Genomic DNA, 21,594 nt, shown 5'->3' on the forward strand with positions numbered 1-21,594 from the left:
CATCAACTTGTGGTCAAGGTGTGGGAAGCGAATCAATGCCTGATAACTGGCAAAGAGGCATTATCTGTCTCCCACATAAAAAGGGACATATCACACAGTGCAGCAATTATAGAGGTATCACGTTGCTGAGTACTATCTGTTGAAATATGGACATCAGTTGCACCACCTTTTTATCGACTTTAAAGCCGCCTATGATAGCATAGCCAGGGTAAAACTGTACACGGCCATGAGAGAATTCGGTATCCCGACGAAATTGATAAGACTGATTAGGCTGACCCTGACCAATGTGCGAGGCCAGATAAAAGCAGCAGGATCACTCTCAAGACAATTTAACATCAACAAGGGTCTACGACAAGGCGATGCCCTATCATGCGTCCTCTTTAACCTGGCCCTCAAGAAAGTGATCCGTGATGCTGAGGTAAATGCGAGGGATACGATCCTCTTTAAGTCCACCCAACTACTGGCCTATGCTGACGATATAACGATAACGAGGAAGCACCATATCCAGGAATAATATCAGAAATTCTGCAGATTGCTCTGGTGCTGTGGAAATGGGATAGGTAAGACGTGGGGACTTTCACCAAAACGGATATACTGGATTTTGATGCATCGTCTGGTGGCCAAGACTAAACTTCGCTAACAACAGAAAGCTGCTAACGCAGATTCAGAGACTTGGTCGCCTAAGTATTACTGGAGCAATGAGTACTACTAGAAGGGAACTTCGGTCATTAAGGAGGGGGGACTACAGGCTGAATCCTGGCTGTCAGAATCTTCTCCTTCACTCTTACCGGAAAGAGCGGAAGAAAGGGAAGCTGGTGACGTGGACGATACTGTTTAACGCCGTATGGATCGGCCCAGACATCGTGAACCTGTAAAGGCCTGACAAAAGAGGGCAATGCGAAGGAAGATGAAGCACCTTGGGATGTGGCTGTAACACTAGGTGCGGTAACGTCTAGAGAAATTGGACGCACGGAAGCGGAATCTCCGGCTGAAAGTGGGGATAAACTTGTAACTCCGGTGAGATCCACACTAGACGCACCAGACTCTTCTGTCAAGTAGCGTAAGACCAACACATCTGTTGTGTCCAACGCTTTATTGTGCTCCGCATCAGGGCTTACATCCTCCCGGTGTGCCAAGAGGTGATTAAATTAACGAAAGAGATCTCAATGAAACTTGTCCCTCCCATATGAATGCGGACACGAAGGTGGGAAGGAAGAGGACGTATGCGCAAGCTGCAGCCTCTGTTCTAACTACTGCCACGGGAGTTTCCACCAACGATGGCAAAATGTCAGAGGCACAATTTACCATCCTCCGGGAATGCCTGTGGAAAAAAATGTTGGAGCCTGGAACGAAGTCACGATTTAACAATCAAAGTTTTCGCGATGGACTTATCCATTTGGAGTGCACTGACGAGACCTTAAAATGGCTCCAGCAGACAATCCCTACTTTGAGTACTGGTGGTCGGCCCAAGTTCACTATTGTGAACACTGAGCTACGCAGGACACAATATGTCGGATGTTGGTTACCGGGCCATCGAAGGAAGGCAGACATCATTCATATTCTGGGTGAACAGAACCCTGGCATGGACTTTGGACACTGAAGGCTAAAGTTCATGAATACCAGGAAGGTTAAATCAGTGGAGAGTTTAAAGTTGCCATTCGAACTGGACCAAAAGAGTCTGAAGGTGCTCAGGGAAAGCCACCATATGGTGCTACACTTTTTCCTAGATAGACTGAAATTCAGTCATATCGGGAAACTGTAGAGCATCATTTCCTGTTTGAAGGCGAAAAACAATGATGGTCATCGACTCACACAATATAGAGCAAATTTCAGCATCTTCGGTAAGCTCTCCGACAACGGAGCTGCGGGCGGAGGATAGTGCATACCGAGGCGGAACCCTCGTATGGGAGTTTACACTGGTGAAGGAACTACAGAGCGAATCCTACCTGCTAGTCACTTCTGCACCTTCCAAGGAACAGGCGGAAAAAAGGGAAGCCAGAGACGTGAACGGAACTGACTTGATGCCAATTCGAGTGATCGAATCTATGCAAACCGGACACCGTAAACTAGTCAAGGTGCTAAGTGGAAAACAGATTAATGCTCTGCAGGATGAAATGAAATTTTTCATGGATGAAGACATGACTGCTGCTGTACCTCCCAGTCTGGCTTTTCCAGAGAAATGGTAGGATATTAGACTAGGTTTATGTCGAAAAACATAAAGATTGGTCAAATCAACCTACAGCATGCCAAAGGCTCCTACTATCTACTAACGAGGCTGACGAAGCTGTAGAACTCCTCTTACCTTTTTTCTGGTGAAAGAGCCGTGGGTTCGATTTAATAGAATCTGTGGCACTGGATCAGTAAAGGGTACTAGGATCTTCTACAATGAAAGATCGATAAGACCGAGAGTTTGTGTCCTGGTGTGAAGACGGTTAGAGGCAACCACGCTGAGACAGTTCTGTTGCCAAAACTTCGTACAATATCAGATTAATGGCGCTTATTTACCCTATGATTCGAGGCCAGATAAAAGCAGCAGGATCACTCTTAAGGCCATTGGACATCAACAACGGTCAACGACAAGGGGATGCCTTATCATGCGAAGAATGTTTGGCCTCCTACATGAGGATGGACGATTCCATAACCTACATAACGACCAAATCTATGAGCGATATTGCGATCGTCTGGTTGTGGATAAGATTCGGCTCAACAGGTTGCGGTGGGCGGGTTACATAACCCGTATGGATGAGGATGATCCAGCCCGGAAAGTCTATAAGGACAATATCTATAGTAGAAAAAGAAGAGGTAGCAGACCCTGCATCGGATGGAGCGATGATGTTGGCTAGGACACCAGACAACGTTCAGGGATATCGAATTGGTGGACCTCGGCGCAAAACCGGGATGTCTGGAGTTCCTTTATTAAGGCAGGCCTAGACCGGATACCGGTTGTTGCGCCGTTGATGATGATGAAAGGGAATATAATATCCTTTCGAATAACCATCATCAGAATACCGAATCCATAGAGATATCGTCAACAAGGCATTTCGGTTAAACAACACCAAATTCTCGTTGATAATGAATTGAATTGTAAACAATTATCTAATAGAGAAATGACGCACTCTCGAAAATTGATAACAACACCACATAACGATCAAATTCATGAAACGAAGCTACCGATCATATAATGATAAAAGCAAACAGCAACCACTTATTTGCATGAAATGGTCGACTTAACCGAAAGCAAATATTGCGTAGAATAATACGAATGAAAAGATGCTCATGCATTTTATAACTCCTTTAGAGTTTGAGATGGTGTTTTCGGCTTTTTCAAAACTATCTTTTTACTATTCTTTCGGATATGGACGGACTACAAGTTTTCGGCTGGCAAATCCTCTGCTCATAGAGGACAATTTCTATTTGAAGTATATGTGATACTAGGTCGGTGTCGCTAGATCAACACATATGGAATTATTAATTGCAAAACACACCTTAGCCGTGCCACTCATTATTACGTAAATATTTACTACTTGATTTTAGAGTTTATTTTGCACGATGTCTCTTCGCGATAGAGAACGAGTTCTGTGCAATAACGGGTTGTGCTAATTTCTTTCATATTTGCATAGATGGCTTTCAATCGGAATCACGAACCAGTTGACCATGCACTTTGCATTTACGAATCGATAACACGAATTTCATATGATTTATTCGGAAAGTAACTAACCTTCTCGTTGGATCATTCATATCAATGTTGTCATTTAAATTACTTTCACCATTCGGGCCATAATTCACAAGTGGCGGAAGACTAGCAAATTCCAAACTCGGGTCGTTTGGTAGATGATGAGAGTGTGATTGCATCTTGTTGAAATTGGTGAAATGATGATGATACGAAGGAAGTTCTTGTGCAGCTTGTAACTGAAAAATGAAAATCAAATTTTATTCCGATCACTTTCATCGTATGGAACATACTCACCTTTTGAAAATAATAATTTATTGAATTTTGCGGCAATTTCGATCGTCCGTTATTACTGTTGAAGTTTTGAGATGAACTTTTCTTATTTGTACTAAAGCTGGATGCATTATAATCTAGAAATTCCGATGATGAAGATAGCTGCGGGCCTGCGGCATCTTTCAGGCAGCTTTCTAACCAATCGTCCAGGTCTTTCCGAGATGGTGGATTGGGGGCCACGGATGCATTGCTTGACTTCGATTTTTTCCTTTTCCCGTTTTCAGTGTCTGCAATCGAATGAGAAAGAAGAGTATAAAATATAGATTCAGCAACACTTTCAAGTTTCCTTCGATAATTTTTCTACAATATAATTCTAATTACAACATTTCGCGCATAGGCAATGTGTCGAAAATCAACGGGAAGGCAAATAAAATTTAACATCTGCTGTTCAAACAATGTGGAACATTGGGGTGGCAATCGGTGCTTCGCCGACAGTGTAAATCTGGTGGATTCATTTTGGGCTGCAGAAACATGGGAATGATACAGTGAATGCTAGAACCGAAGCAATTATTTTAGGTTCGCTTCGAATTGAAGACTCCATAGTTCAACTCAACCTTTCGCCCTTTTGGAGCATCTCAGTGGGCTTTAGTTATTCAGGGCACATACGAGATTACAATACCTTCAACAAAACTAATAATAGTAAGTTTTACTGACACAAACCTCCGTGTCCTAGTTTGTCGCACCGACTGTATATGTTTTTATCACAGAAAAATTTACATCTATTTTTAGGAGCCTCTCAAGAGTAATATCTTCGTCGTGTGTTTCCGCTGCTTTTAGTACGACCTCAATGCCGGCACGCTATTAATTTTCCTCAATATTACTTCAATACTTCATCGATTGTTAAAGCGTACGTATTGGGTATGGTGGAAGCTAGTTTAGCTAAACTCATTGCAAAAATATGTAAACAATGAAAGACTGCCCTGTAAACACGAGAATTTAGCCACTTGACGCTCTGGACAACCTCATGGGAGAAAGAGCTTCTTGGATAGGAGCGACGGTGATAACTCCTCGTTCAGTGTAAACACTTCCACAACGTATAATAAATATTTCGCATTATACGGATTTTTCGAAAAGTGCAAGTCAGAATAACCAGCAAACAACAGAAAGAACAAATAGATTTTTTCCAAATTGGAAAAAATGAAAACGATGCCTTCTTCGCTTCTTCAATTGAACCTAAATTTAAATAGTGTAGCGGTCAAGTGCCAGAAAAGCAAGTAATTCCATCATGATGCTGTTCTATACGCAAGCCGTTACTAACGTTAGTTAGTACTTGGATTAAATTACCAAGCGCTAGTGCTTTTTATCTAGCTTCGCTTGTCTGATTCGTATCTTTCACTTCGCACCAGCATTTGGGGATTCTTATCGCATGACCTATGAAACTTTCTTTTTTTTAAGTTGAGAAACATTTTAGTTGAATCATTTATCTTCACCAATAAGTACATTTTGTTACACGTGATAAAACAAACTTTTTGATTGTTATGGTTTCAGCAATATAATCGCACGTTCCGATCAGATGAACACGATACACAGCTTTGTTCCAAATAATTCTAAAATTGCAAGGAATGTTATCTTTCAAGTGGACTCGATTAACAATTTTGTACAAATGTGCCGGAATGAAAACTTTATAGTAACTCCATGGCGAGAGTGATTTTTATGTGCTCTCGGCATCTAAAATTGGAAATAACAGTTGGTTGCCAAGTAATTGGGAGTAATGACGTGTGTGAGAAAAATATTCGGGAACCTAATACCAAATAATGGTTACTTTCTGTTTTGTGTTCGTTTCATTTTCAACTTCGCTAATTTGGCTCAAAAGGAAGAGGAAACAGCGATTGTCTAAATCTATTTGGGAATCACGAGGACTAGATTAAGTGGATGTCAAGGTTCTGAGCTCCCTCGCATATTTTAGCCTTTGTCCCATTCACAATCGGGGTCGACCCATGGTTATCGGTGGCGCATGGTGTTCTGTCATTTGATGCAGTTGCGATACTTTCAAACCCCCATCCGGCGCTTACCATCTACTTCGCTATTCAGACCAATCTTGAATTGCCTGATCATACCATCGGAGATGTTTCTTTTGTAATTTTTCCACGATTGTTGCAACTTCATATCGATCGCGAATATCCTCATTTGGGATATGATCAAGGCGTGTTGCACCACTTATCTAACGCAACATCTTTTACAGTCGGCCAACACTCAGAACCATGGCCGGAGACAGGGCGGACAATAATCCGGTAAATTTTAGATTTGAGACATTCGTTGAGACGTAAACGAATCTGGCATTCGGTATTAAGTATTCTCTCATATTACTGAACCATTAACCCGTTGGGGAGTTCCGTCCCCAGGTACTCGTGGAGGGTGATCAGACCCGAGTCTGCAAGGGACTCATCTGAAGTGGCTCTGCCACGAAGCCTCACCGGAGGTTATCTGGTACCATGGGAACCGGGATGGCCCTCTGAGAGCATATGCTCCAGGAGAATTCCTGGAGGATGTGTTCTCGGCCCGGTTATTTACGGTTGGCCCCCTAGTGGGAGTTTCATCGTGATTGTGGTTATGCCTACATCGCGGGCAGAGCTCCTCGGAGCTCGAGCGTGGAGTTGCGCTGTACAACTCGGGTGCGGTACTCCTTAGTTGCGGCAGAGGTGTTAGATAGGCCTCGCATCGACTGGTATGAATGCTGAGCCTGCACTCAGTATAAACCAGGACCGCTATGCTTGTGTGGCGGGGCTTTGATTGTGGTCCCAAAATCAATCCGTGTCCGAAGAGGACCGTGGGATTATGCCTTCACGGCAGGTACTCACGTTAAACCCCCAGGACTTTCATATTACTGAACCTACCAGGTGTACTCCTAATTAATTTCCGTTTTTTTTTTATGAATAAAACCCATAATTCCAAGGGAACCGTAATAATTATTTTATTCGAAATATTTTCCATCGCTTTCTACATATTTTTCCCACCTTTCCGGTGATTTGTAAATACCATGCCAGTAGAATTGACTGTCTTTGGAGGTGAACCACTCAGTGAGCCATTTCCGCAAATTTTCGTACGAATCGAAGCGCTTCTCAGAAAGTGCGTGGCCCAACGAGGCAAAGAGATGGTAATCCGATGGGGCCAGGTCTGGTGAGTAAGCCGCATGGTTAAACACCTCCTACTTGAGTTTTTCCAGCGTATCGCGAACGACTTTCGACTTATGCGATGGTGCATTGTCGTGAAGCAAAATCACCTTCTTCTGTCTTTTTTGATATTCTGGTCGGTTCTCCGCAATCGATCGGCTTAAATCTTTCATTTGTTGTTTGTAGCGAACGGCGTTCACAGTTTCACTAAGTTTCAGCAGTTCAAAGTATGTTAAGCCGGTCTGGTCCCACCACACACAGCATGACCTTCCGGCCGTAACGATTTGCTCGTGCCGTCGATGTCGATGCTTCACCTGAACTCGATTTGTTGCGTTTAGGGTTCTCCAAGACAATCCACTTTTCGTCGCCCGTAACATTACGATGGAGAAAAGACTTTGTTTTGTACCGTTGAAGCAGCATTTCACACGTCACTTTTCGGTTCTCCATTTGTTTTTCGGTCATTTCATGCGGCAACCACTTTCCACACTTTTGAATTGCTCGCAGACGTTTCGAAATTGCTTCCTGTTGAACTCTTAACGTATCTGCAAGCTGTCGTTGCGTTTGCGTGTTGTCTCCATCCAATAATGCTTGCAATTCGGCGTCATCAAACGATTTTCGCTTGCAGGAGCGTGCGGCATCGTTCAGATCAAAACATCCATTTTTGAATTATCGAAACCACGTTTCACATGTTCGAAGTGTTAATGCACGATCGCAGTTCACAGTGGCTCTCAGACACTTTTTTCCTTGATTGAACATGAAAAGCAATGCACGACGCATATGCTCGAAATTGCGTACGTACGCCGACATTTTTGACGCGCAATAAAAACTTGCTGGAGGAACTTTTTGGGGAAACGTCAACGCAAACTAAACAAAATGACAGATATTTGTGGCCAACAGCGACACAAAACATAGAACGCCATCTATCGAAAAAAAGCGGAAATTAATTAAGAGTACACCTGGTAATTTGCGCAAGGGCCGGAAACTGTCTTAGAACATGTGTGGACGTTCGATCGCTTTCCTCATAGAATCTACAGACAGTGTTCGTAGATATCCCTAGCTTCCCCAGGTAAAACTTTAGCCTGTAGTGACCAGTGAGTATTAGCACTATGATCGGGAGAGTCTTCTTGGTAAGGTTTAAACAGTGCTTTGTGTGCTCGAGCACCCTGGACTGTTCCCTCAACTGTTCCTCTTTTTCTATCAAACCATGAGTCCATTTCCAACTCCACAGAATGGTTCTGGCACATATAGCGGTGTTGCCGCTCGTTTCCTGGCCAGCTCGTCCCCTGCTTCATTACCTTCTAACACAATGCGATTCAGAACTTAGAGTATCCATTCCTTATTGAGCGCGCCGAGCGTGTCCAGTCTATAAAGACATTCCTAACCAGTTTGGAACTTACCTGGTAGGACCTAAAAGCCTTAATAGCAACTTGATTGTCGGTTAGAATAGCAATGTTTTGCCACCTATAGTTCCTTTCGAGGTTGAAGGAGTCATATCTGTCTATGGTGTATATTTCCGCCTTCCAGTTTACCATGTTGCTCCAAAGTGTTTCAAACTTCTTATCGAAGTGAAACCTCGTTGTCTTGTTATCAGTAATTCGGAATGTCGCGTAGAAAGAATATCAATTTTCCTTCTATTTAGGCAGCTCCCGCCTCACTGGTACTCCCGGACATTCTGAAGATCGCCCTCCTTGCCTATATCTGTATGTGCACATAGAGAGGAGTCAAACCCAGAAGGGCCTTCAGGGATGCCGCTGGGCAAGTTCCCATTGCCCCACTAGTACAAGCCACTTGAAGTTGTACTGTTCTGCTTTCAGTTCCCAGATTACCTCTCCATAGGTAATCATTGGCCTTACTATTGCAGAGTATAAGCACTAAAGCATTTGTCAGATTGCACGGCCAGAAGATTCAGAAATCGCATCTCTCGGGGAAGAATAAAATAAGCGCGTTGAATGTATTCGCTATCCCTTCACTGGCTTATGCATTCGGAATATTGTCGTGGACGGAGACCGATCTGGAAAAGTTCCAGCGGCGCTTACGGACTACTATGTCCAAATTCCGAATGCATCATCCAAACTCTGCCGTGGAGCGGATGAACCTGCATCGTGACATCGGAGGTAGGGGCGTGGTTGACGTGGCGGCACAACATAATCGCCAAGTCGACTAGCTGCGCGCTTATTTTTACAGCAAAAAACAGGTGAGTCCCTTGCATGCGGCTGTCTGTAAGGCAGACTGTGGGCTGACTCCACTTAACTTGAAGGATCGATCTTTCAATCCTCTGAGTCGGGTGAAGTCGGACCAGGGGCGGATCGATGAATGGAAGTCGAAGGCAAACAAGTGAATTGTCTTTGGGAGCCATTTGTCGAACAAATGGCTGTCTGCTGTGGAGCTCTTTGCTGAGACGGAGGGGTTCATGTGTGCCATTAAGGATGGTATGTTTGCCACCCGAGCTTATAAAAAGCTCATTATGAAAGAACGGGTGGAGAACGACCAATGCAGAATGTGTGGTTCGGCGTTAGAGACGTTGGACCATCTCATTTCTGGCTGATTCTTACTGTACAAGCCTATGATCTTGCCAGTCTTTATGCATTTCTTGGAGACCTGAGTTCTTAGCAAGAAAAATTTCGAACTGTTGGCCGCGTTCGAGAGAAAGATCCTCCGAAGAATTTTTGGCCCTCTACATGATGATGGACGATTCCGTAACCTATATAACGACGAAACCTATGAGCGATACAACGACTGTCTGGTTTTGGATAAAATTCGACTCAATGGGGTTGCGGTGGGCGGGTTATTAAATACGTGTGAATGCGGATGATTACAGACCGGAAACTGTAAAAAGTCAATTTCTATGCCAAAAAAAAGAAGACGAGATGGAGCGATGGCGTAGCTCAGGACGACCAAAAGTCAAAGAATATTTTTGACCCTTGAAATGAAAGGGTAAATGACTTAGATAAAGGACTAACAGTGTTTTCGGTCTCGCGAAAATACAATTTGCCGTGTGAAGGATTAAGAACAGAAAGAAGAAAATTTTAAGTGACGTTAGTGAGGCAGTAGCGCTTACCAAGAAAAAAACTTGGATTTAGCCGTAAACGATTCTAGGAATATGGATTCTGGGAATATTGCCAAATATTATAAGATGAAGCACACAATGACAGGGAGAGGCAATGAAAAGAAATACCTTTTGCAGAAGCTTCGACTTTAAACAAGGCTCTAGACTGGGCGGAATACCACGGCACAGACAGCAGTGAAATTATAGCTCTTCGGAATTTACGGCAGAAAACAGTAATTTTACAATCTTGAAAAGCTGCTCTTCCTTTTTTCAAAATAATATATCAAGGATATTAAGGAATAGGCACATTTTACAAAGTTGAACACAAAACCTTTATGGTCGCAGCATCCAGCTTCCTGTATTCCGACTTGTTTTCATGTTCCTTTAACATTGACTCATTTTTTAGCATACTCTATGATAACTGCAATTACCAAATTATATTAACCATCAATCTCGATTGTGGTTGTATTGATATTTCTAGGAATCGGGGGCATATTAAGAAATCTGGGGCTAATTTCAGCATTTCGTCTTTACTTATTAGAAAACAGATTACTTTCTTTCTGCATGTCATTTCCCTAATTTTCTCGCGTTTTCCATTAATTTGAATGAAACTCAAATTTAAAATCTCTTCAAGATATCACAATACAAATGAATCAGCTCGCACCAATCAATTGCCAAACTTCGCCACTTAATGAACTTGCTGAATCATTTACATAAAGTTTAAGCAATTCAAGTTAGTCAGTTCTCGTTTCTTTCCCCATTTCTACGGTTATAAGGTGGCGACCAGTTGAAAATATGTGGGACATTAAAAATTCAAGATCGAAGCGAAAACTAAAACGAGCTTGACTAAATCCCCGGGCTTCCATGTAGGCACTCATAGCTTTCCAAAACGTGAAGATTCACCCAAAGCAGGCGGAAAAGACCAAGCAAGAGGCTTTCAAAACAATAGTGATCCAAAATAACGAAAGTATCTTCCCCATCAACGAGTACCACGTAATAGTATTATTATCATTGCTGGTTGCGGTCGGTTGTTTAATAGAGCATTTAATTACCTAACATTGCATGAGAATCACAACTACCGCCCAGGTGAAATGCTTCCGTCGCTTCTTGCATTCCCGGCAGGTTGATGAAGAAGTCAAAGTTATCGCTTCAATTAAGAAGTGAACCTGCTGCCTTACTGACTGATCGAACCCATAACGTGGGATGCAAAGCAGATATGGCGAAGTCTAGGCGAGGAATGTGCAGACAGGTTTTAAGACAGCTCCAAGCAGCTCCTATGAACATTGTACGTAGGTGTCTTACTTGAAAATCTTTTGCGTACACGATGATTATCGCAGCAGAGGAAAGACCCGCGGAACAATGCCTGGCCATTAAAACGGCGATCAAAACTAATTGTCTGCAAACAATTATTCGCTCACTGTATGGAAACGATTAATTTTCAAGCGATAACAACTATTACGTCGAAATAAGAGTTTATGATTTATTAACTGTTATTTTTTCATTAGTTTTCGGTTTAGACAGGTGCATATCACGTATTTGCGAAAAAAGTCCATTTGTAATCGATTGAGCAATTGTAATCAGTGATTATTTCGTAGATTCTGTGCGTAATATTTCTAGAAGTTGTTTTATCAGTGACTGTAGGAACGATTCGGATAGTGACTGACCTTACGGATACGATCTTAGGCTATCGAAACTGGACTATGATTAATTTTTGGAATGTGCGCACCCTTCTCGACAACGATAGCGAGCTCTGCTTTTGGCCGATACCGTAAAGCGCGTTCTTTTCATCTGGCAGCCGAATTCTGTCAGATTTCTGACTGCAAGATCCCGGTTCAGGTTAAGAAGCATCACAATTGTACAGTGCTATGCCTCCCCTTCGGATACCGCCTTGTCGTGGTGGGGGACTCTGTGGTAGTTTACTACTACATTAAATGTGTCCTCTTCAAGTGGTAAAAAGTCACAGACGAATCCACCCGCAACTTTGAGAAATAAGGTCGTGGCCAAGGCACGGATTTTGGAGACCTCACCAGATTCATGTACCCCCACGGAGAAATCTATGGAAGACAGGCTCTCCACTTCACTGGAAAACCTGCACCTGGTGTCTAGGGCGCGGTCAGCCAGAAAGGATAGTATAGAGCTCTCTTAACGAGAGGAACTGGGAAACTGGCTACGGCCGGCTTGTCGGTGAAACTGTTGCTTAACTGTTAAAAAAAAAACGGGAGAGGAAGGCTCGGCAGAAAGAAACTTCAACCGGTCAGGAGAAGGGACCATAGACTTGCCTGTTAAAACTTTCTCCTCCGCCTCTACCATGAAAAGCGGAAGAAAAGGAAGCTGGTGATGTGGCCGCAACTGATCATATTCCGGTATGTGGAAACAGATCCATGCAGCCCGAACTCCGTGAAACTGGGAGGGCTCCCATCCGACGACAGCGGAAGGCATTGCGAAAGAAAGCGAAGTTTCTTGACAATGAAAACCTGGGCGTTGCTACATCACCAAGTGTGGCGATACCCAGAGTAACCGGATGCAAGAAAGCAGAACTCTCGGCGGAAAGTGAGCAGAAGCTGGTAATCCCGGTAAGACCTACACTGAACGCAGCAGACTTTTCAGTTAGCGACGATTTTCATATTAGACTACACTTATTGGGTACTCAGAGGTGGCGGTGAGGTAGACGGGGCGACAGCCCTGTCGGCTGAACCAAAACCAAGTGGCCGAGGAGAACCTCCATAGTGGTGGCACCGGGAGGCGTCGTATTCACTTTGGCTTGCTGGCCATGATGCAGTAGGCGAATGCTCCAAAGGGACTCATCTGAAGTGGCAATTGATCACGAAATCTTACCAGGGGTATACTGGTACCATGGCAACCGGGATAGCCCCTGGACTCACATACTTCGGAAGAATTCCTGTTGTATGTGAGTACAGCTCGGTTGTTCGTGGTTGGCCCCCTAGTGGGAGCTTCATGGGGGTTGTGGTTATGCTCAAGCGAGAAGAGACCTTCGGGCCTCAGCGTGGTGTTGCGTTTCAACACGGGTGCCGTACTCTTTAGATCGGTAGAGATTTCGGTAGTTCTTGCATCCACCAGTATGAATGCTAAGCCATGCACTTGGTACAGACTGGTACCGTTGTTGCTTGTCATAGCGGGGCTCTGATTGTGGTTACAAAATCAATCCATATCTCAAGAAGACCGTGGGATTATGTCTCCCTGACAGGTGCAATTATAGAGGTATCACGTTGCTGAGTACCATCTATAAGATATTCTCCACTATCTTGCTAGGCCGGATAGCCCCATACGCCCAGAACATCATTGGCCCATACCAAAGAGGCTTCACTCCAGGCAAATCAGCAACAGATCAGATTTTCTCTCTGCGGCAGGCGATGGAAAAACTGTTGGAATATGGACAACAGTTGCACCATCTGTTCATCGACTTTAAAGCCGCCTATGATAGCATAGCCAGGGTAAAACTGTACACGGCCATGAGAGAATTCGGTATCCCGACGAAATTAATAAGACTGACTAGGCTGACCCTGACCAATGTGCGAGGCCAGATAAAAGCAGCAGGATCACTCTCAAGACCATTCGACATCAACAACGGTCTACGACAAGGGGATGCGCTATCATGCGTCCTCTTTAACCTGGCCCTCGAGAAAGTGATCCGTGATGCTGAGGTGAATGCAAGAGGTACGATCCTCTTCAAGTCCACCCAACTACTGGCCTATGCTGACGATATCGACATCATGGGAAGAACCACCCGAGACGTTCAAACTGCCTTCATCCAGATCGAGCAGGCGGCGCGAGATCTTGGGCTGCACATCAATGAAGGCAAGACAAAATACATGGTGGCAACGTCAGCACCGAAGACGAAGCAACCAACAACATCAAACCGCACTGGTCAAACACAAGCACGAACAAGAATAAGGATAGGGGAATACAACTTTGAGACCGTTGACAATTTCTCCTATCTAGGGTCGAAAATCACAACCGATAACAACTACGATGATGAAATCCGCGCACGGTTGTTGTCAGCCAACAGAGCCTACTTCAGCTTACAAAGACTGTTCCGCTCGAAACGTCTCACCATAGGGTCAAAGCTCTTACTGTACAAGACTATGATCTTGCCAGTCCTCATGTATTCCTCGGAAACTTGGGTTCTTAGCAAGAAAAATTGCGAACTCTTGGCCGCGTTCGAGAGAAGAATCCTCCGAAGAATTTTTGGCCCCCTACATGAGGATGGACGATTCCGTAGCCTACACAATGACGAAATCTATGAGCGATACCATGACCGTCCGGTTGTGGATAAAATCCGGCTCAATAGGTTACGGTGGGCGGGTCACTTAATCCGTATGGATGAAGATGATCCCACCCGGAAAGTCTATAAGGGCAATATCTATGGTAGGAAAAGAAGACGAGGCAGACCCTGCCTAAGATGGAGCGATGGCGTGGGCCAGGACGCCAGACAGCTTTTAGGGATATCGAATTGGTGGACCTCGGCGCAAAACCGGGATGTCTGGAGTTCCTTATTAAGGCAGGCCTAGACCGGATACCGGTTGTTGCGCCGTTGATGATGATGATGACAGGTGCTCACGTAAAATCCTCAAGGACTCACTACACTTATGTCTATAAACAGAAAAGTTAGTCAAATTAACCTGCAACAAGGCTGGCAAAATTGAAGAAGTGTCCTTATATATTTCCGGTCTAAGAGCCATGAGTTCGTTTTAACAAAACTGTGGTGTTGGATCAGTAAAGGGGACTAGGACATTTTTCGATGAAGGATCCTCGAGACTGAGGACCTGCGTTCTAATGTCAAAGTTGTTAGAGGCAACCATGCGGAGATAATTCTGTTCCCAGGACCTTGTTGCGGTCAACTTACAATACCAGGTTAATGGTAAGAAGAATCGTCACAGCTGCCTCTGCTTACTTACCCTATGATTCCTTATGTATTCCACCGCAGAATCAAATGGGGTTGAACTCTTAATAGGTTGTGATGCGAACCCTCAGCATATTTGTTGGGGAAGAAGCAAATGCAATCCTAGTGAAAAGTAACTTTTTGATTTTATCATTTCAGATAGTCTGACAACCAACCAAGAAGAAGTGAAGTAATTGACCTAACAATCTGCAATATAAAGTTGTTAGAGTTGATTAGAAACTGGCGAGTGCCAGATGAAATCTAACTCTCAGATCACCGTTACTTAGAATTTAGTCTGACTATTGCAGGCGAACAGCCTGTAATACAAAGAAGGGGTCCTAGGAAAACGGATTGGAGAAATTTCAATGAACTTCTTGGCGACAAAGTTGAGCTCCCTAGGTGACTAAGGACTCCTTTGACGATAGAAGGTCAATTGAAAACTCTGAATCGGACACTTTTAGAGTGCTTTGAAGAGGTTTGTCCTATTTCCTGAGGCCAACGTGGTAAAATGGTTCCCTGGTGGCACCAAGAACTCCAGAGACTTAGAAAATCAAGCAGACGACTTCTAAATCGTGCTTGCAAAAGCAACAAAGATGAAGACTGGCTAAACTTTCGGAACACAGCGTGAATATAAGAGGCTCGTAAAACGTTCAAAACGAGACTCTTTTAGAACATACTGTGAGGAATTGGAAGGTGAAAGGGAGACTTCCAGGCTGTGTAGAGTCCTTAATAAAGATGAGTTGGCCAAGTTGAACTCTCTTAGAAAACCGGATTGTACTTGCACGAACTCCAGAGTTGAGTCTATACAGAGTCTCTCTCTCACCCGGGAGAACAGGTTTCACAAGTAGGAAGAAGTGAATTAGCGGTTTCTGCAAACCCTTCAACACGAAGGTGTTGCAAGGGGAATTGACACACTGCGAGAGCGGTTGTTACCAATGAAAAGGCGAGAGCTGCTATACTATAATTTGAACACTTCAAAACACCTGGTATCGAAGGCATCTACCCAGCGATGCTAAATAAGGGTATAGGGTACTTAGAGCAACCTCTAAGAAATATTTTTCGAGGATATCTTGCTTTGGGCTACGTGCCTTCCTCTTGGCAGAAGGTGAAAAGGAGGAAACTGAATGGTCTTTGCCTTCCAGAGATGAGGGGTACAACCCTTCAACTCTCTAATGAAGTGAAACAAACCGAATCCAGTTGTCGCAATACCTTCTGATTCTCGGATCCCCATACATCTGCTTGGTAGAAGATACTAAGTTATCTTGAAACGAAGAAAAAAGAAAACTGGGGCGAACCAGAAGAATGCGTGTCAGGATATACTGACGTCTTCTACCCCGATGGCTCATAAACAGAACAGGATTTTGGAACCGAAATCTATCTCTCGAATAAAAACGAGCAGTTGGTTTTTCCCTTGGGACAATATATAACGGTCTTTCAGGGTGAAGTGTATGCGGTCCTAAGAGCAGCAACGTAGGTGATTAACGAGCGGTTGTAGCAATAGTCAAGCTGCATTTGGGGGCGTTGAATGTAGAAATCGATTGAACTCTGTTTCTACAGGGTGGTCCGAAAGTTTCTGTATACCTTTTCTAAACGTTTAGCATGTTCTTGTGGCAATGTCACCATCAAAAACTAACCAACCAACAACATCGCAACGCACTGGTCAAACGAGAAGAATAAAGATAGGAAACTACAACTTTGACATCGTTGGTAATTTCTCCTATCTAGGATCACAACTGATGATAGCTATGACGATGAAATTCGTGCGGCTTACAAAAACTGCTCCGCTCGAAACATGTCACCAAAGGTCAAAGCTCTTACTCAAAAGACAAAGGCCTTGCCAGTCCTCATGTATTCCTGGAAGACTTGAATTCTTAGCTAGAAAAATTGCGAACTCTTGGCTGCGTTCGGGAGGAGAATTCTCCGAAGAATCTTTGGCTACATGAAAAAGGACGATTCCGTAGGCTGCATAACGATGAAATCTATTGGCGATACAATGACCGTCAGGTTGTGGACGAAATCCGATTCAATAAGTTACGGTGGGCGGGCCACTTATCGGTAAGGATGAGGATGATCCAGCCCAAAAAGAACGAGTTAAAAAAAGACGAGGCAAACCCTACATAAGGTGGAGCGATCGCGTAGGCCAGAACGCCAAACAGCTTTGAGGGATATCGATTTGGTGGACCCCGGTGCTAAACCGGGATGTCTGGAGTTCCTTATTAAGGCACCGTGTGTTTCGCTACATGTAAAACGGGATTTTCCCCGTTTTGCTATAATTTGTATTCATTTTGAGTTTGTTTTGGCAAAACATCAATCGAAAATGATAGTTGAAAGTTTTAGTGGACAACAGGGGACGTATATTTCTAAATTTGGACGATGAGCGATTTTTTATAAAAATTACAATGAGGTATGTGATTGTGATATTCAATTTTGAAAAACATGTTGTATTCTATAGTGAAAAACATGAAAATTGTTTCGAAACGAGACAGTAATGTCGTGTGCAGAACCCTTCGGACCACCCCGTAGTCTCAATACGATGAAACTACTTTAGGCATCCGCTCATTTTGGTGCAAACGGAAATGAAATCTCGGACGCCTTAGCAAAAGAGGGTCCAAATCCTGTGATTTATTAAAGAATCCGGGATATTACTTTAGACGGGGGAATCGAGTAGAATGGATCATTAAGGTCTGAGTGCACCTGAACCACACACACACCAGCAATTACATGCAGTTGAGGAGAGGCTTCCCAAAGTGTTATTATGAACGTGATGAATGATCTGAATGCCATGGTGGACTCTGACAACAACTTCCTTGGACATGTTAAGAAGAAACACAATCTTGGGGACTGTAACGATAATAGTGAGAAATCTATGCGTTTCTGTAGCTTCCACTGGCTTGTTATTGATGGCACACTGTTCGAGCACAGAGTCGATCATAAGGTCAGTTGGGTTTTAACTGACCGACACCGTACAATCAATGCGTGACACAGGTCGGAAAAATGGAAAAAATTTATAGAGTAATTAGTAGAGTTAAAAATTACTGTATAAAAAGGGGTAGTTTAAGGGAGATCAATTAATTAGGTATTAGCACTGATGAAGGAGGCACGTGGTCCCCCAAAACAATTGTACGCTAAAGGAAAATAAAGAATTTACATAGTATAGAAAAAAAACTTAGTTCTTCTCTTAATTTATATATTAACTGTAAAAATTAAAAAAACATAGACAACTACTATGTTATGAAATTGTTTCACGCATCAGCGCAGCTTGGATGAAGTGGTGTTCCGCAACTGGCGTTATTTGTAACCGACGCATCATCATCTCAAATGCAAAATTTACCGCTGTGTCGCCTTCTATGCTTCTGAGTGTTGGCCGACTATAAAAGACAATGAGTGGTAATTTGCGGCAATGGAGAGAAAAATTGTATGTTGGATATGGGGATATGGGGTTGTACCGATCGGCCAAAAATTGCGAGAAAGGTTTTTCCGATGGCATGGACAAGTAATTCGCGCTGTCGATAACTCATTTGTCAATATTGTTTTGAACATCGAAGTAGATGAGAAACGACCTTGTTACTCTAGCTGGTGATTTAAGTGCTCCACGACTCCATCCAGACCATCTAACTACCAATATTTGTTCATTCAACCGCAGGAGATGGAATTCGGGTACCCTTGTCTTGGTGGTGAATGGTATCAGTTTCGTTTTAGATGGATTTATGTCTCAGCGCTTCTTCCATGATATCACTCATAATGGAGGGAAACATCCGTGACACCAATAACAGCATTCGTCAACATACACCACCACCTTCACCCTGATCCTGTTCAATATATTTTCTTAAAATTTCTTTCCATCACTACCAACCATAGTACCGGAGATATGGCGATATCCTGGGCCGTGTCTCTCAGGTCACGTGGCACGTGGTATTATTCAATGCGTAAGATACTCCTCCAATCCAATACTGGTCAAGGCTTCCTTGATTGTGTTGGTACTAACGTTGTTGAATGCTTCCTCTTTCTAGGAAGGCAACTAGAGTATACTGCTTGTACTGCAGTAATTACCTGGTAGAAAGTGGTAGGTCAATTACCTGGTAGAAAGTGGTTTCTGTGGATCTGTCTTTGAAGTATGGGTGCTGGAAGTTAGAGAAGGCATTCTCTTCATAACCGTCCTTAAGTGAATGCCCAGGAAGTGCTTTAGGGTCTTCAACACGAAAGAGGTCACGCTGATTGGTCGAAAAGTCTCGGTATAACCACTAAAAAAATAAAAGCTTCGTTATGAAAATCACTCTTGCAGGTCTCCAAGATTGTGATACGTATTCCAAAACGATACAGCTCAGATAAATTTTGACAAGCCATGGCACAACAATTTCTTGTTGCTTCTGTAGCATGACTGATATTACGCCAGCTGGGCCCGAAGATTTATATGCGGAGAAGCTGTTTATAGCCCAGCCGATTTTATCTTCGGTAATTAACGATTTGAGTCTTGCATAGTTGGGGCATCTGCATAGCCTCCAAGCAAGGCTCTGACTCACAGTCCTCATATCTCATGCTGCCCCAAAGCGTATGCATTGCATTGGCGTCGCAGCCTATGAACAGGCTAGCCTTCTTTGCAGTTGCAGTTCTTCTGGCGGAGCTGATCGATTGTGAGTCATGTAAGCTCACAGAAAAGTGTGCAGACCCATCCTCGCAATAATATCTGCTTCATGTCTATCCCGATCAGCGTCCCTTGTGCTGTGAAATAAATTATAATATTTACTTTAGAGCCCTTTGATGATTTTGTTGCCTCCGATGCAGGGCTTTTGTATTGGTGCGACGTCGATGTCTTCCTCTAGGAGAAAGACAAGTAGATGAGGCGCACTTCGAGCGCTGCAGATTTATCTGCGCTACCATCTGCATGATCTGCTTGCGTAGGAGGTTCGTCCGTCCCTACCAGATCATCGATCTTCATCTCCTCCAATAGCTCGTTAGCGGCGTCGACTGGATCCTTGTCGTCGTCCGGTTTCGCGGAGCAGAACATTTTCACCTTTGCGTTCCTGACTCCGAACCGCACTTTGTAGTCTGCCTGTTCCAGTACCTTCAGTCGCTTTCCGTGTATATGGAGCAGAAAAGGTTGGCTGTTCGCCTGGGGTTCCTCCTCCTTGATAATTACCCAATTGTCTATGGGAATCCTGGGGTTTTGAAGGCGCAGGGATTGAACGAGCTTGTCTTTATCCATACGGATCTTCGACAACCAGATGCGAGCCATTGATCTCCTAGGGATCTCGTCGTTGGGGATGAGTTTGACGACTGGTGAAAGAGACTGCCAAAGAGGACTTGCCACATTTTCGAGCTGCGCTGGCACAGACGCATGCGCGTATCGGCGGGAGATACTTTAGTGAAACTGTACTTAGGTGATGACGGATCTACACGGCCAATTTTGGCCACTTTTCTGTTTTGGGATAGCTTTATTTTCAGTCGTTTTAGTTTTCATCATGCAACATCCCTTGTCTAAACGATGTTCATCAAGAACACAAATACATTAGATTGGAAAAGAGGGAAAATAAAATCAAGATGAAACAAGTCGGGGAACCGGAAGCTGGACGCTTCAGGTACGAAAGGTTTTGTGTATTCCTTAGTGCGTTGCACGTAATATATGCGTATGTCTACTTTCGGGTGATATTGACATTGATAGTCTTCAATTTTCAAAGAAGCAAAAACTTCGACGTATTATAAATTTGTTAGTAATAGTGGGATTTCCATCAAACTTGGTATGATCATGCTCTACATTATAGCCTACATCACTGCAGCCTTCGTGCCGCTAGGATGAATTTAAGGGGGCTTCCAGCCAATTACAAAAACTTATAGTAATATACTATTATTAACTTTCTTTAAACAGATATCGGTATGAAAGGTATTTCGGAGCCAAGGCACTATATAGTGGCAGCCTCCTGATTTTTTTCAGATTTTTCGGTTTGGTAGTTTCTGAAAATGGCCCCCTTAAAGAAATGATCACTTTCAACCCCCCGCACTCCCCACGTTTTCAAGGAATGTCAAAACTAAGACCGGCTTCGAAAAGTACTAATCGAGACCTTTAATTTGGTAACATGACTATATTTGATGAAAAAAAATTTTACACTCCCCTTTTGTATGTATGGGGACCCCCCCTTAAATTCAACGTAAAAGGATGTAACTCACTGTATGTGTGAGCGTTCACAGTTCCCACCTTTCTACCAAATTTGGTGTCAATCGCTACAACCGTCTCCGAGAAAAATGCGTGTGACGGACAGACAGACAGACAGGAGCGGCGATATGGGCTTGTGGTCGACAGGCCATACAATGTACTGCAAGTCAGGCAGCCAGTGGATTTGTGTGGGCGAAAATAAGTGGTGTATATGTATACAGCTGCTACGCCCCACCAAGTTTGACACTGCCTGAATTCGAGCAAATGCTTGATAACCTTGTTCTCGACGCAAGAGGACGAAGTCCAAAGGTGATTGCTGGTGATTTCAATGCTTGGGTCCTAGAGTGGGGTAGCAGAGAATCAAATGCTAAGGGGCGCAGTCTATTA

General features: G+C 43.7%; 1 protein-coding gene across 3 annotated transcripts in view; it reads right to left on the minus strand.

Moving 5' to 3' along the window:
* LOC119659131 (bromodomain and WD repeat-containing DDB_G0285837) overlaps window positions 1–21,594 on the minus strand; it is a 60,694-nt gene that overhangs the window by 13,408 nt on the left and 25,692 nt on the right. For all 3 annotated transcript variants that reach the window (XM_038067057.1, XM_038067056.1, XM_038067058.1), the window contains exons 3-4: window positions 3,968–4,230; window positions 3,719–3,909 (exon numbers count right to left, since the gene is read on the minus strand). In XM_038067057.1, the coding sequence (XP_037922985.1) occupies window positions 3,719–3,909; window positions 3,968–4,230 (454 nt within the window). The remainder of the gene's footprint in view (window positions 1–3,718; window positions 3,910–3,967; window positions 4,231–21,594) is intronic.

Source organism: Hermetia illucens, chromosome 6 (genome assembly GCF_905115235.1).
Source record: "Hermetia illucens chromosome 6, iHerIll2.2.curated.20191125, whole genome shotgun sequence".
Lineage (NCBI taxonomy): Eukaryota > Metazoa > Arthropoda > Insecta > Diptera > Stratiomyidae > Hermetia > Hermetia illucens.